Source organism: Protomyctophum parallelum (genome assembly GCF_964188405.1).
Source record: "Protomyctophum parallelum genome assembly, chromosome: 13".
Classification (NCBI taxonomy): domain Eukaryota; kingdom Metazoa; phylum Chordata; class Actinopteri; order Myctophiformes; family Myctophidae; genus Protomyctophum; species Protomyctophum parallelum.
In genome coordinates, this window is record NC_139708.1 from 9,774,121 (window position 1) to 9,790,828 (window position 16,708).

General features: G+C 45.9%; 1 protein-coding gene across 4 annotated transcripts in view; it reads left to right on the top strand.

Moving 5' to 3' along the window:
- Positions 1-16,708, top strand: part of prr36b (proline rich 36b) — a 61,432-nt gene that overhangs the window by 24,962 nt on the left and 19,762 nt on the right. For all 4 annotated transcript variants that reach the window (XM_083780743.1, XM_083780744.1, XM_083780745.1 and 1 more), the window contains exons 2-4: positions 9,697-9,865; positions 10,250-10,820; positions 13,863-13,941. In XM_083780743.1, the coding sequence (XP_083636869.1) occupies positions 9,821-9,865; positions 10,250-10,820; positions 13,863-13,941 (695 nt within the window). In that variant the 5' untranslated portion in view covers positions 9,697-9,820. The remainder of the gene's footprint in view (positions 1-9,696; positions 9,866-10,249; positions 10,821-13,862; positions 13,942-16,708) is intronic.

The following is a 16,708-nucleotide window of genomic DNA, read 5'->3' on the forward strand; positions in this document are numbered from 1 at the left end:
GGTTGAAGTTATGTTATAGTTGCGTGCTGGTGCTGTGCACCAAATATATAAGTAGGCCTAGAATGGCCATTGTTGGCTTCCGTGTTGGAGTTAAAAATTGGTATTCATAAAATTGCGGTCCTTAAAAGGATTATGTCCTCACAAGCATAGTAATGCGAGCGTGTGTGCGCAAGCCATTAAATCACAGGTCAGTGAATAGGTTTGTGCCTGTCCTCCCAGATGGCTTTGAAACCCCCTGAAGGCAGTGTCCTTGGGGACATCTTGGTGTTTAGATGGGTCAGGCTGTTATTATAATATCAACATTCCAATGAAGTGTCCTTGAGCAATCCACATAACCTCCAGTTATTGCATGTTTAGTGTTTCTGCACTGAGCTGGTGATCCAACCCTGATCTCCGACTGGGCAGACCAGCCAGGCAACAATAGACTCCTGAGTCATGGTCTTTCTTTGGGCAGAGTCAAGTAAACGTCAGCTAAACGGACAGCAGAGTATTGGTACAACCTAAGGGCTTTCTTGGGAGAAATAATCATGTAATGTAATGTACATCTGAGGGGGAAGGCTTAAGACATTGCTACATTTTGTAAAAGGTGTTTCTCAGCTTGCATTACCTCACATTACTCTCTTTAATGAATGTTCTCATCACTGGTCTGGTTTGGGAATGCGTTAAGACATTCTTTAACAGTTAGTAATTCATTGAAAATTATGCGGTTCTGTCATTAAAGGAGAATTCCATGCTAAAAGGCTTTCTTCCCTTTATTTGTAGTTGTTACGTCCCCAACAAAGAGGTCCAGGTGTTATTTTGTGCAAAAGCTCCTTATTGGCTATTTCCCCTACCATAAGCCTTAAATGAATTGCATTGAATTGAATGGGAATTGAATGGGGCTATGGGGTGTTGTGCTAATTCACTTATTTCCATCGCTCAAAATTATATGTTTTTTGTATATATCCTCTCTTCATAATGTAAATAATATCCCAAGCGGCACAGTTTACTACTTATTTCGATGGAAATAAGCAAATTAGCACAACACCCCATAGCTCCATTCAATTCCCATTCAATGCAATTCATTGTGCGCTTATGGTAGGGGAAATAGCCAATAAGGAGTTTTTGCACAAAAAAACACCTGGACCCCTTTGGTGGGGACGTAACGACTACAAAGAAAGGTAAGAAAGGTAAGAAAGCATTCTAGCATGGAATTCTCCTTTAAAGGTATATTCAGTGATTTCACTTAATTCAAATATCACTTATTGTTTTGTTTTGTTGTGATAATCCTCTCTACTATAGTGTGCAGACCATATAAGGAGTTCCTCCCTGTCCCCAGTTAACCCCTGGGGGTCAAAAAACCTTAGGTTTTGGCTCTCTATCCTGATTGGATGAAAGGCTTAGGTCCCAGCCAAAAACGAAACCTAAGGTTTTTTGAGTGAAATCACTGAATATACCTTTAAGCAGTTTTCTGTGAATGTACTGCTGTCTGCGCGTGTGGCCGAGGAACGCACATGTGGGCCAGTTAACCCCCCCCCCACCACCACCACCTTGGTAGCACAGAAACGTGTATGTGTCTGGCTTCTTTTAACTTTTGTTTGTGTAACAAGCTGGACGAAGGACTTGTGAGCTGGTTAGATGGCTGTTCACGACACTAACGACAGTGAGATAACCAGATGTTTCCATGATGACTCGAGGCAAAGGTGGGCTGTTGTGATGGTCAGCTGTTTTGTGGACCCAGTGGTGGTCAGCTGTTTTGTGGACCCAGTGGTGGTCAGCTGTTTTGTGGACCCAGTGGTGGTCAGCTGTTTTGTGGACCCAGTGGTGGTCAGCTGTTTTGTGGACCCAGTGGTGGTCAGCTGTTTTGTGGACCCAGTGGTGGTCAGCTGTTTTGTGGACCCAGTGGTGGTCAGCTGTTTTATGGACCCAGTGGTGGTCAGCTGTTTTGTGGACCCAGTGGTGGTCAGCTGTTTTATGGACCCAGGCAAGGTGTTCCCTTCCCAGGCAAGGTGTTCCCTTCCCCTGGTGGTCAGCTGTATTATGGACCCAGGCATTGGTGTTCCCTTCCCCTGGTGGTCAGCTGTATTCTGGACCCAGGCATTGGTGTTCCCTTCCCCTGGTGGTCAGCTGTATTCTGGACCCAGGCATTGGTGTTCCCTTCCCCTGGTGGTCAGCTGTATTCTGGACCCAGGCATTGGTGTTCCCTTCCCCTGGTGGTCAGCTGTATTATGGACCCAGGCATTGGTGTTCCCTTCCCCTGGTGGTCAGCTGTATTCTGGACCCAGGCATTGGTGTTCCCTTCCCCTGGCGTTGCATGACACAACGTCAAAGTGTCTTTTAGCCTTTCCCACGGACACAAATTGTGTGTTAATACAAATGTGTGTGTTAATCTAACACACACATAAGCTACTTCCTCCCAGTGATGGATTCTGATCACCCTCAGTGAAGGAATGACCGTACTAATGCTGCATGGTTGAATATTGTCCCAAATGGGAGGTTTAATGCAAATCAAACCGAGGGTCCTTAATAATTAAAAAGGTAGAGAAACAGAGTGAAGGGCTACAGCGTCCGAGAAAGGCTGCCATACTCCAGCTGCATGAAGTGTGGGAATCCTCCTGTTCATTTAACTCTTGAGCGTGCACAAATGGACCTGTATGGGTCCACTTGGTTCAACTTGTGCACTTTCAAGAATTACAGACCCCTTTAAGGGTCCAGTTGGTTTTGGTTCCATTTATCACACCCACCCACACACATGCACATACCAGCAGGGTAGTTCCGCAGTGAACTGAACTGAACAGTTAAGTCCAGCTGCTGTGGCTTAACTAGGCAACCCAAACAGGAACACGTGAATAAGGAACTTCCTTATTGGCTAACCCGCTCGACTGGACTAAAAACATTTCATTTGATGTCCCTTTTTAGTTTTTTCTTTTGGAGCCTTAGCGACTAATGCAGCTCCAAATTCACTCTTTCTTTCACCATTTTAAACTAGTTTGATATGGTTTCATTTGCTATTATTAGCAAAACATACTTAAACTAATAATTTAGCTGGGTAAATTCAGAGGACAAATTTCATGTTGAGTTCCAAATTTGTATTTTTTTTCTGTCCCCCCCACCCCCTAGAATATTGTGATATTTTTTTTCTGTAAAGTGACTTTGAGTATGAACATCAATGACATAGATGTGTACAGAAAGGTGTGCCCAATGTCAAGCTACACGGTCCGAACAATGGTATTTGGTCTCAAAATGAGCAAAGTTTTCAGTCTCAATGGATTCGGGGAACATCATCATGGTAGCCTGTCCACTGTTACCCAGCCCGGGTTGTTACACATTTTGAATGGTCATACTTTAGGTGGCTGCCATGAATGGACAACTTTTGCAGTCCCAGTCAGAATGAGCTAGCCTTTATTTGGTGGCGGAATTTTTAATTTGCCACCCACCCTGCTTATTATAGCGGTCTATTGAACACACTGTAGGACAAATACGTTTAATTAGAGCGATGTCAGAATGAAGGGAGGGAAGACATTATTGTGGGTGGCTGTATGGGAGTATAGTGCATGCCACCAGTCATTGATGACAGAGGTTTAAAGTTTCATGGTGCAATCCTTTCTTGCAACTCACAAGGGTTGGGATCCGGAACCGGGACCCAACATTGACGAATCGGAAGTGTTTCCGGAGTTGGTATTTGTATTTGGACTTCACATCTGCTAGGTGTTACAAATTACAATACTGGTGGTTGTCAAGCTTTTTCATTTCAAGGACCACCATAACTCTGAGCGTGTACAAAAGGGTTGGAATTTGTAAATGTTTACACACTCAGTGTTAGACTTGTAAGGGTCCATTGGTAACCCCCTGTATAGGACCATTTAACGATTCCTATAGGCCAGGGGTTTTCAACTGATTTTGACCCAGGGACCACTTCTGACTAAGAGCAACTTGGGGACCACCACTATTGTGTCTGGTGGGCTGACCACCTGTCCTGCATCTCGCGGGACAGTCCCGAAATAGCACTGCTGTCCCACGTCCCGCAAATCAAAGATATGGGAAAATAATTGAGCATGTGATAGCATAAGCACAAAAGACACTCAGAGGGCAGGTGTGTGAGTGTGTGTGTCTGTATTCAGCTGTGATGCTCGTTGATGCTCGTTAGGCATCAAGGCAATTATGTTTCTGCACTGCACTGTCAAATAGTCCTACATCTGGCTTTTGTTCAAGCTGTTGTTGAAAACTAGGCTACATTTTGCTGTATGAAACACAACTGCAATACCTCTGCAGACCACCGGGGGTCCGCAGACCACCGGTTGAAAACCCATAGGGGTTCATTTGGTTCCATTTAGTTAAGGGAACCCTTAAGGAACCGGACTTCACGTCTGCTATACAATTGCAATACAGCTGGTCCTCAAATATATGAAATCAATATTGCTCTATAGACGGTATTGAACTCGCATCTTCTATATGCATCATGTAATGGAACAGGTTCTAATCATGTTTAGTGTGTGTGTGTGCGTGTGTGTGTCTTGTCTCTCTGTCCATCCTTCATCTCTCAAGGTTATTATCACTGTGTGTGTGTGTGATGTATGGATTTTATCCCCAGGGTTGCTCTTTTGCACGCTCTCCTGCTGTCACTCTCTCTCTATCTGTCTCTCTCTCTGTGTCTCTGTCTCTCTCTCTCCCTCTGGTCATGCTCAGCTGGCCAGGCCATCTGCGTGAAGGCAAACAGAGAACAAGAGGAAGGGAGGGAGGATGAGGAGGAGGGTCTTGTAGGAGAAAGGAAGGAAGAAAGAAAGGCGAGGAGGGAGGAGGAGTGGGGGAACCGTGGTGGGGGTGAAAGAAATTAGGTCTTTTTTGGGGGGTGGGTGGGGACTGGGGATGGGAGGGACGTATGCATGCATTGGGTTTGGAAGGGATGAGTAAGAGATGAGCGAAGGGAGGGAGGAGAGAGAGGATTGGGAGGCCAGCCAGGAAGCTTACAGCATAAAGATGATGTCTATCTTCCTTGTGTCTGTGCGCGTGCGTGTAGTTTCCCTGGTCCTCACAAGTGAAATGATTGTTTTATTGTTGACAAAATATTTACTGCGTTAGTGTTGTGAGCTTGTAGATCTGCTTGTTTTTCGGCTCTTTTCAGTAAAAAAAGAGTGCCATTCATAAAATCGGCGCCCTAAAAAGGCTAAAATGTTAATATCCTCACAACTATAGTCATTCAAACCTGTGGGTGTATTCAACCGGTGGATGTGTGCCCACGTGTGCCCACGCATTTTCTCTGTCTGTCTCTCTCCATCTGTCTCTCTCTCCTGGGTTTCATCTCAGCTGTTCAACCAAGTCCTGTTCTTCTCTGTGTTTGTAAACTCTGCCGGGTCCAATTTCATTCTCTGTCCCTCATTATTCCAGCCATCCATGTTTTTCACAAATTCTCACTGGATTTGTATGAATGGCCTCCGGCTACGGCTGTGGCCAGAGGGCATTACGTTTTCAGCTTCTGTCTCTGTCCCCACACCCGTTGAAGCTTCTGTCGGTCTGTCCCCACACCCGTTGAAGCTTCTGTCTGTCTGTCCCCACACCCATTGAAGCTTCTGTCTGTCTGTCCCCACACGTTGAAGCTTCTGTCTGTCCCCACACCCGTTGAAGCTTCTGTCTGTCTGTCCCCACACCCGTTGAAGCTTCTGTCTGTCTGTCCCTCCCCACACCCGTTTAAGCTTCTGTGTGTCTGTCCCCTCACCCGTTGAAGCTTCTGTGTGTCTGTCCCCACACCCGTTGAAGCTTCTGTCTCTGTCCCCACACCTGTTGAAGCTTCTGTCTCTGTCCCCACACCCGTTGAAGCTTCTGTCTCTGTCCCCACACCCGTTGAAGCTTCTGTCTCTGTCCCCACACCCGTTGAAGCTTCTGTCTCTGTCCCCACACCCGTTGAAGCTTCTGTCTCTGTCCCCACACCCGTTGAAGCTTCTGTCTGTCTGTCCCCACACCCGTTGAAGCGGTATCTCAAGATTTCCGCGAGGGTGTTACTTATCATCTTCCATTTTTTTTGTGCCGACATCAACTTGGACTCGAGGGTGAACCACGGTCACTGTGACCTTTCAACTATTGAGTGATTCTCATCGTCTGAAACCTCAAAACTGTTACTTTTCGTGATTCAAAATGTGTCTGGACTGTTTTCCCCTTTCCTAATTATCATGGTGAAAAGAGCAAGACTCAGCATTATGTGCTGGTGGCGGCTACAGAGCAATTCATGCGTCTTAAACTCATGAGACAGGAATGACAACCTGTACACACACCCACCCACCCCAGCAGTGGTTCTCGCTGCGAGCTTGTACATCTGCTATTTTTTTTAACATTTTTGAAAAACTTAAAAACTTTAGGCTGCATTACAGATGGTTGTACTTTTGTGTACTGTCACTGTATGGATCCCTATTATTTTTTTAAGATTTGTTTTAGACTTTTCTGCCTTTATTGATAGTTTCAGTGAAGATAGACAGGAAAGAGGGAGAGAGAGAGAAGACATGCAGCAAAGGTCGTCATGAACGGGACTCGAACACGCGACACGCTGTGAGGCCAGAGCCTATATGTGGCATGCGCCTGGACCACTAGCGTGTGGGTCCCAAATGTGGGTCCCCTAGTCCTCACTAGAGTTCAGCGGGTCTCCAGGTTTGTGGTCCAGCCTCTGTCTCTCCTCCGCAGCTCATGTTATTCATCTTAACAACATCCAGAAGCCTTTTTTCTACACTGCGTCTGTGCGTCAGTCCTTTTTGGGGCACAAACGTGAGAATCAGAATGTGACTTAGGTTGTATTCTCATCCTTGCATACCGCACTGAAGGATTGAATCTGACTGAAAGGTTAGTTACGTGTCGTAACTTGGTTTCAGAAAGCTGTGTGTGTAGTGCTAAAGCGCCTTGCCTGTGCTCTCTGGAGTGCACTAGTCCAGAAAAAGCGAGTATTTCTCGTTGGCGGGCCGGAAGCCATTTCCGTGTTTATTGATTTTTCTTTACAACATAGTATTTTCAAAGCAATTATTCACATATTTTCCCCCCCACAACCCCATGGCAGCACAAATACTAAACAAAATCTTCAAAGAAAGAAAGGAAAGGAAAAGGAAATGTCCATAAATACAAAACAAATAAAAAATTATAATAACAAAAAACACATTACATACAGTTAAACAAACAAATGCACAATGTCCCATCACAGTTCCCTACCCCCACCCCACAGCTGACTACTCCAATTAACCACTATACATCCAAAGCCTCTTCAATATCACCTCGTTTAATGAAGTCCAAGAACTTCTCCCATATCTTATAGAATACAGCAGGTTTCTTCCTAATTACATACATTAGTTTCTCATGTGCCAAATTGGTCGTTAAATTCCTCAGCCAAAAGCCAATCGTAGGTGCATTGACATTCTTCCAACATAGCGCAATTGAGCGTCTGGCCTGTAACAGGCAAAGGTCGCGGGAAGCCATTTCGGTGGAAAAGGCAAAACTCTAACCATATTGCACAAAATTAATGTGCCACATTATATTATACATTATGTGACCGTTTCACACATTTCTCTCCTCCTGTAACCGGGCCCTTACTGCTCCATGTTTTACTGCTCCATGTTTTTTGTACACTTTGAGTCAGAGTTACAGACCTGTAAGGGTCCATTTGCAACCCCCTTGAAATCGTTAAGGAATCGGACCGTTATGAGATTCATTGTAAGCAACCGGAATCGTTTTCTTGATCGCATGACGTTAATTTTCCCTTCTCTCTCTTCTCGTTCACACGTACTACTAACCAGGGGCATCTTTCTCTTTATCTGATCTGCCCTGTGATTCCATAACTGCGGAATACACAACTGAAAATGTCCCCCCGCGGGATCAATATAGATGCTCCATCCATCTCTCTCTTTCTTCCACCACATGTCATCACCACTGACCCCACTAACTTGTGTTTGAGTTGGTGACTTCATTCTGTCCTAACTAACACCGTGACTCACTTTTCCCCTAGGGGGGGGACGTACCAATTTGTTGCCTCGGCCATAAAGTCACGACGCACAATATTCCCTTTGTCCCCCTTCCTGCCTGCCCCCCCTCGAAGCATCTCATGACCCAGTTTGAACGGTCCCACTCGTCTGGAGAATGTCAGTCTTCTCTACGTAACTCCTTGGAAGTGTGTCATGACACTGTGTGTGTGTGTGTGTGTGTGTGATCATTCATCGTACTCGGCCATCGGGCATGAAACATTGTATCTCCGTGTTTCAACTTCATATGTTTGTTGTATGCCTTACTTCGTCATCATACAAGAGTAGCCTCGATACCCAGGCTTTCATTTCGTCTGCGCGAAAGATGAAAGCCTGGAAAAAGCCGTGGGCTGAACCAGTCTAAAAGTGGGAGTCAACCCTTCCGCGTAGGCGTCGCTCTAAATGATGTGACGTAGCGCTGCACTAGGGGGGAGAGGAGGGGCCGGGGGTGACGGACAGATCGATGAGATCCAATCAGGGTGCGCGCTTTTCTGAGACGCGACCCTCCCATCTAGGCCAGAAATGTCTCTGCTTAGGTCAGGCTATACAAGAGTGACACGTGAAAGTAGTGAAAATGGCCAATTTACAAGCACGTTGTGAGCTGATCAATTTGGTTCCGTTATCCTCCAGAAAGTAAAGGTTTTAGACATGAAGTTTGCTATCGTCTCTGGTTGGTTCCATTTGTCGGGTGTAGACCTCATATGTCCAACATTTTACGTTACTTTTCAAATTCCAAAGCATAAAAAGTAGCTGATCTACAAGTTCAATTTGAGCTTGTAGATCTGCTACGTATGACTGTAGTATGATCAAGTAGGGCATTAACTTAAGATAAAACACAAAAAGTGAAAAACTAATATAGAGATAAGGTTTCCACCCCACAGTGAGTGACGTTATGTTGTGTTCTGTATATGTACTGTACTGTATGTCCTCCAGGGCTGTTGCAGTAGCTCTATATTTTCCTGGACAGTAGTACGGTACGGTACATCCTGTTCCCTATATGCCCCATATCTCCCCCTGAAAAACCTCATCATGTTTGCAAATGATCTCGGCCTGCCATTCGGGCAAAAAGCTTGTATCTCCATATTTAATTTGTATATATGTATATTTCTTTCTCCATAACAGAAGAATGCCCTAGTTCATGCTCATTCGCATGCATGTTGGCCTCGCGCAAAAGTAGTGGACGATGCTCCTGTCGTGAGCTAAGCTTGTAAATCTGCTATTTATTTATCTTTCTTTCTTTTATATAATAATGGCATGCCCGAAATAGGAAGGCCAGGTTGAAAGATGTTCACTGTCTGTGGGTTTTATAAATAAACAAATGAAAAGTACTAACAAGAGTTTGTGATTAATAACTACACTGGATCCATTGGAACGCAGTTTTTATTTATTTATTTATTTATTTTACCGACAACTAATGGCTTTGGACATACAAGGTTTCCTTGTTTGTGTGTGTGAGACTGTGTGTGTGACTGACTGTGTGTGTGACTGACTGTGTGTGTGAGACTGACTGTGTGTGTGTGTGTGCGTGTGCGTGTGCGTGTGTGTGCGCGCGCCCGCAGCAGATAGGTGTAAGCCATGACATTTATCTGATCCTGCATAGCCACGTCTGCCGACCCGCTGCTCTCCTGTCTGGTCTTGTTCTGTGATTTGACTGACTGCTCCGCTAAATTCCCTGCCGTCTCTCTCGTCTCCTCGTTTGCCTGACTCCATGCTCTCGTCTCTCCTGCAGATCATCGTGTGTCCTCCGGTGAGCCCGTTAGCCGTGCGTTCCCAGCAGCCCAGCGAGCGTCCAGTCGCCCAGTCAACACGCTCCGCAGAGACGGACGGCACGCCACCGCTATCCTCCAGGCCACATGAAGCCGGACGGAGTCGCCATGGCCGCAATGGAGCCAATGGAGGTGATGCAGACCATCTAAAACCATGTTGTTTTAGACCCCAAATTTGGTTCCATTTGTACACTCTCATAGTTAGACCTGTAAGGGTCCATTTGGTTCCATTTGTATGCACGGTTACAGACCTGTAAGGGTCCATTTGGTTCCATTTGTACACTCAGACTTACAGACTTGTGAGGGTTCATTTGGTTCCATTTGTACACACAGTTTCAGACCTGTAAGGGTCCATTTCGTTCCATACACATAGATTTACAGACCTGTAAGGGTAATTTGGTTTCATTTCTACACAAAAAGTTTGAGAACACTGGCACTACATTTCATGCTTATTCTGCATATTCCGATTTCACTCTTGCGTCTGCTAAATGCCTACATTGTCATTGTAAACTGCAGGTGTTAGACTCCAACGCAGCCAACGAGGTGGGAGGCGGTCCTGATCAGCAGGAGGGGCATGGCCAGGGCGAGGGGGAGGTGTCCGCGGCCCAGGTGGCGGAACCTCCTCAGCAAGCACCGCCGGCCTCCGAGGCCATCAATGACCCCAAGGCGGACCCCAAGGCCAAGGCGCCGGCCGGCAAGACCGCCACTGGCGCCAAGACCAAGCCTGCCGCCGCCCCCGGCGCGGCCAAGCCCGGCTCGCGACCAAACACGGGCCGCCTCGCCAACGGCGTGTCCAAGCCCCAGACCAACGGAGTGGCCAAGAAGACCGCCGGCGCCGCTGACAAAAAGAGTGCCCCCGCTACCACCGCCACTGCTGCCGCCAGGAAGCCGCCAAGCTCGGCTCCGCCTTCCAGGACAGCTGGCACCGCCCCCAAGGGCGCAGAGAAGAAGCCCGCCGGGCTCAGCCGGCCCGCTACCGCCCCGACCACCAACGGCGCCGTCAAGACGGCGGCCAAGAAAACGGTGCCTCCACCTGCTAACGCCACCAAAGCTAGCGCCACCACAGCAGCGGCCAAAAAGCCTGTCGGTAAGCCTGGGAAATGACACACAGAGGAAGACCACAGTCATTTTATTTTAATAGTATATACCGTTGCTGTCGGGCACAAACCTTGATCATACTAACGATGTCATACAAAAGCATTAAAAGTAGCAGATCTACAACCTTGCAAATAATGCGGTGCGAAACAATGTGTTTTTAGCTTGTACATCTGCTACCTTTGAATCCTGAAAAGCAACAGTTGTGGACATTGGAGGTTTCCACCCAACAAATGCTATATAATATATATATATATAATATATATATATATATATATATATATATATATATATATATATATATATATATATATTATAATATTAGAGAACTTGTACCCAACACATGGCAAGAAACCCAAAGCCACAACAGCTACGTCGCTATTGCAACACCCACAACACCATCTTACACACTACACCCACACACACTCACACGGCAGTGACGTCACACACTTACCTTCGCAGTGTTCGGGACCTATCTCCTCCTATCGCGCCCAACGCCAACACTCGACACCACCCACCAAAAAATGATCATTGCAGTGCCACCAAAGATGCCTCCCGTCCACACTCACGGCGGCAATGCATTTGTTTACTACAAACATTATCGCCCGATGCACCCACACCCCCGGAACACTGTTGCCCTTTCACCACGCTAAATTCGCTAAATGTGAGAAAATTCATTCACAAGCCCACAAATGCCATTCAACACACACTACGACTCGCTTACAATTTGCGAACCTGGCAACACTGCCATGTCTTCTAATAGGCCAACACTAGCTCTCAGAAGTCAGAATCTGATCCTGATCTCCCGCAGGAGAAGAGAAACAAGGAAGACGAAGGAGAGGAATTGTAGCCTCACGATTTTGCTTATTCCTTCTAAATCTCTGTATTTAAACTATAACTCACTCAGCGAATCTCTTAGTTACATCAACATTGTACTTTGTCAGTAGTTTGTTTGTTCCTAAATATTACGATTACACGGATCACTTTTGCTATTTTCGCCTGCCAGCCAACTGCCGAGTACACACGCCTGCACACACACGCACACGCACGCCTGGCTTGCACACACACACACACACGCACGCCTGGAAGCCACGATCTCTCTCTCTCTCGCGCGCCACACGCACGCACGCGGCGGCGGCGCGGCAGCGAGACAGGACGTTATAATCTTGAGTTTCATTAAATAACTGTCTTTCTCCGCACGCGCACGTGCGCACACAACATTATTCAAGTGAAATGCGTAAAAGCAATATTGGGCTAATATAGGCTACCAATACAGGACGTTATAATCTTCAGTTTCATTAAATAACTCTGTCTTTCTCAGCACGCGCACGTGCGCACACAACATTATTCAAGTGAAATGCATAACGCCAATATTGGGCTAATATAGGCTACCAATATGTGGGTAGCCTACAGGGATTTACCCACGGAATGAATATATATATCCATCTATACCAGGGCTGCCCACACTTTTTTTTTACTTTTTACTTTCAAAACGACCAGCTAAATAAACGACCAAATAAAATCATCATCCCATTGCAGAAAATAGTTACAAAATGTAATTGAGGCTACATACAGTGGTGTCCCCTTCGTCTGTACCAGGCTGACTTCTATAGGTTTTGAAAGGTACCTTTCTTTTTTTTCTTTTTTTTTCTTTATTTACCCAGGGAAGTAGCTGAGCACAGGTGCTCATTTTCAGCAACGCCCTGCACATCGAAAAACACACACACACACACACACACACACACACACACACACACACACACACACACACACACACAAAATGTCATGTCAAAGGTACCTCTGGAAGCCACACCTCTGATGGGTCGGGTTTTGTCTTAAGGGGTGTGTTTTTTTCACCCACTGTGTAATACAATGAATGGACGGTAGGTGGCAGTAGTACAGAGGCCAGAGAAACTATAAGACAAACGCACATGGAATGGGAAATAGAGGGGGGAAAATGGAAATGGTAGGGTTTTTATTTTTGGTATTTGACTTTTCTACTGATGATTGTACGCAACAACAACTATTGCATTGTGTGTTTGAGCTGACAGGCCCTTTTTTATGTCAATCAATCAAGTCATCTCAGGTCATCTCAAGCGGCAGATGCAAAAATAGTTTTTTATATTAAAATTATATATATTTTTAGGGCCATGTCATGTGCTCTACCTGCAAAGCCTTTGTGATCTATAACTTTTGGGCACCGCTTAACGTCAGATCAGGGGTTTTGTCGGCCAGCACGCATGTGGAGTCAACTCCCGCAATTTCCTTCTTCCCATAGTGCGCGGCAATGTAACTCTGGGATGAGCGGCCGCGAAAATTCTAGTGTATATATATATATAGTTAACCAACATTCCGGACGCCCACGTCAAGTGAACATTCTTAGCGAAAAATAAATCTGCCATTTTCCCTATTCGATGTACAATAAAATATATGGGATTTAATGGTTAAAGGAACACACATTGTGCACTGTACAAACTTTAGTATAAAATGTGGTGGATAAATAATCTTTATTATAAACGTTGAGTCGTACATATACTACACCCGGCCATAGCTCATGAGTTAGAATCAGAATAAGTAACTTTATTCACGGGTTTTCAGGTGTAAAGAAGTGGCTAAATGTTTTTTTCGTATATGTAGTTTTACGGAAAAAGGTGGAGAATGGAAATGGACCCATAAAGGTTCCATTTGTACACTCTCAGAACCATGAAATTAAAACGGTTTGAGAACCATTGGTCTCAAACCTGGCACGTCTAACGTGCCAGTGACATAGTAAGAGCACGAGGTAAAAAAAAAGAAGAAAAGAAAGGTTAGACATGCTAGACTGACTGTGCCACAGCTATGTGTGCGTACTGCGTGTACGTTTGCCCTACATCCCCAGGACATGTGAAGGAACCATGTCATGATTCATGCATTCATGTATGAGAGAGCTATACTGTATAGAATGGCTGTTCTTTCTGTGTTCTTTGTCCTGTAACTTTGTTCACAGCACTCTTTTTCGCACCCCCTTGCCCTTCTTCTCCTCTCCTCTCTCCAGCTCCTAGGCCTGTCTCTACAGCTCCCACCAAGCCCAGTACCACCGCCTCAACCAAGCCCACCGCTTCCAAGACGACAAGGTGGGTCTGACATTGGTGTTAGTAGGGCTCCGAGCCCCTCGCTAGCTCGCGCACAACACACTTACACCCGTGCTACATGAAAATAGAAATACAAACTTTACGAAAGATGAGCAATTGTGCAGGATAAACTGGGCATCACAAAGCTCCCCAGTGCTAACTCGGCCACAGGTTCAGGAAGGTCTCTATTTAAGAGAAAACACCCCTGTAAGAGATAGTGAGAGAGAGACCCCCCCCACCCCCCAGAGGCAGAAGTAGGCCAGCTTCACATCCAAAGTCAACACAGACCCTGGGAGCAATGCTTCCTGGGAGGTTTGCTGGGAGTTTACGCAGTCAAATCCTCAGCAATTGAGCTTTAATTAAATCCCTAACTTATTTTAATGACTACAATGGAATCTGTGTTGGAGAGTATGTTAATACAATATAACTAGTGCAAGGTCTCTGTCGGTCTATGTCCAAAACTGTTACAGGATTCAAATTCAGAAGTACGTAGCAGAACCGCAAGCTAAAAAAGCGACGCGTTTTGAGCTTGTAGATCTGTTGCTTTTGATGCTTCTGTGTGATGCTGGAGTATCAAGTGGGGCGTTAATTTACGAAAAAAGAGGTTAAAACATATAGAGATAAGAGGTTTCTGCCCGACGGCAACGATAACAACTAGTAGCCTCCATTGTGCAGTGGTTGGAGGAGGTGGTCTCCTACTGTTCCACTTACATCCCGGTGTCTGGTAGGACACCTACTGATTGACAAATAGTAATGCCTGGAGCTCATATCAGACTCAGAAAGATAGAGAGAGAGCTGTATTGCCCAAAAGTGCATTGATGATAGTCGCCCTTGACAACAGGCATACTCAATTACGGTGTGTGTGTGTGTGTGTGTGTGTGTGTGTGTGTGTGTGTGTGTGTGTGTGTGTGTGTGTGTGTGTGTGTGTGTGTGTGTGTGTGTGTGTGTGTGTGTGTGTGTGTGTGTGTGTGTGTGTGTGTGTGTGTGTGTGTGTGTGTGTGTGTGTGTGTGTGTGTGTGTGCGCAAAAGAATTGTGCCTTGATGGAGCCATAAATCTCCTCTTCTTAATCTCTTTAATTAGATTTAGGCCCTTTCCCTTCCTGCTGCCATGCATTCATTCATGGTTGGTATCAGATGAGCAGCACAGACGCACGCGCACTGCACACACACACACACACACCCCCCGAATGAGTCAGTCTTGGTTGAGTGCACCACACACAGCCAACTGACACACACGCTCACTCATAGCCCACACACACACACTGGATGTTCCACTTAGTAGAATTGCAAAGCAAATTCAGACTCTCTCCCAAAGCGACAGCCATCTAATTACACTATAAAATCGTCTGTGTTAATTTAGCTAGGAGTCCTTTACACGGGTCCATTTGGTTGCATACCATTTGAGATGGAAATGAAATTACTGTGTGGCCATGTTAAAGACAGGAGTTGCTACAGAGTTGTCGCGTTGCTTTAACACTCTGTAGACCTACACTATATACACAGCCTAATAGTCCATACCCGTCGTTTCCACCATAGTTATAAATAGACGTCACCGAGAGGAATGGACATGGTGGCCGAAAGTATGTACTGCAGCTCCAGCGGCACTGGGCCATACGTGAACGCGTCGCAAGCCAATACACAACGGCGGCGGCGCTCGTTCATGACTCACTCGCACACGCACAGTGCTCGTTTATGTTTTCGGCCCGGCACGTTCACATATGGCCCAATTCCAACCCAGAATGCAACCCGGACGAAGGGGTGAAAACGACCTCATGCGCTGGGTGAGCAATTCAATGCAAGTGGATGGGTGGAGAACTCCGGTGACGTATCTATATTATTTATAACTCTATGGTTTCCACCCACCGTCCTTCCGGCCTGGGGGACCGCAATGACTACAGATCCCATTGCCCACGAGGACTGTTCGTTAAAGCGATAATATACCGTGTCAATTTGGGAGAAGTGAAAAATTGGCTTTGTCACTCTATTTACTATCTTTTATGTCTGTGTGCAAGTTGATTGTTCAACCCACTGAGGAACATGATTCCAGACGGAGGTTTCAGAGCTATAGCAGGACGAAGGATAGCATGCATATCGTTGCTGTCCGTCCGACCGTTGTTCCCGCATGTCGGACTAATGCTCCGTCGGAATTACCATCGGATCCCGAAATAGCCATCTACCCATGCTTTAAAGGAGTATTTTTGCACACCTAATAAAAAACAAACAAACAGCTGTGCTGATGACTCGCAGTGCAGGCCGAGTGGCTAGGCTAGCAGTTTGCGTGGGCTCATTTGCATTTTTTTTAGGGCAACTCGAGGGTATGCTTTTGCTTTACTGTGATTATTGGCACTTCAGTGATGCTTGCTTCCTGACCGCATCACTGGCGTGCCAATAATCACGGTAAAGCACACACTGTAATATTGCTTAAATCCGTAACGCAAGCTGGCAGAGCCTACTGTCTAACTGTATGGTTGTCTAGTACACATTGTCTCTGACACTGACTGACGGTTCCACTCCATAATCCATCCCCATCAATTCAGCTGCCACTGGGTAATCCCCCCCCCCCCCATAACTTGATTTGAAACGAACAATAAATACATGCCCCGAACCGCGACTAGCAAACGGAACATTTTGAATAGGCCATCACAAGAATAATGGAGACGGTTAAACAATTAATGCTTTTATTACTGTCAAACTGGAGAACCCGCCGACAATCGTTTTGTCAGCACATTTTAACATCCCCAAATGGAATTGTACACGATGACACACACAC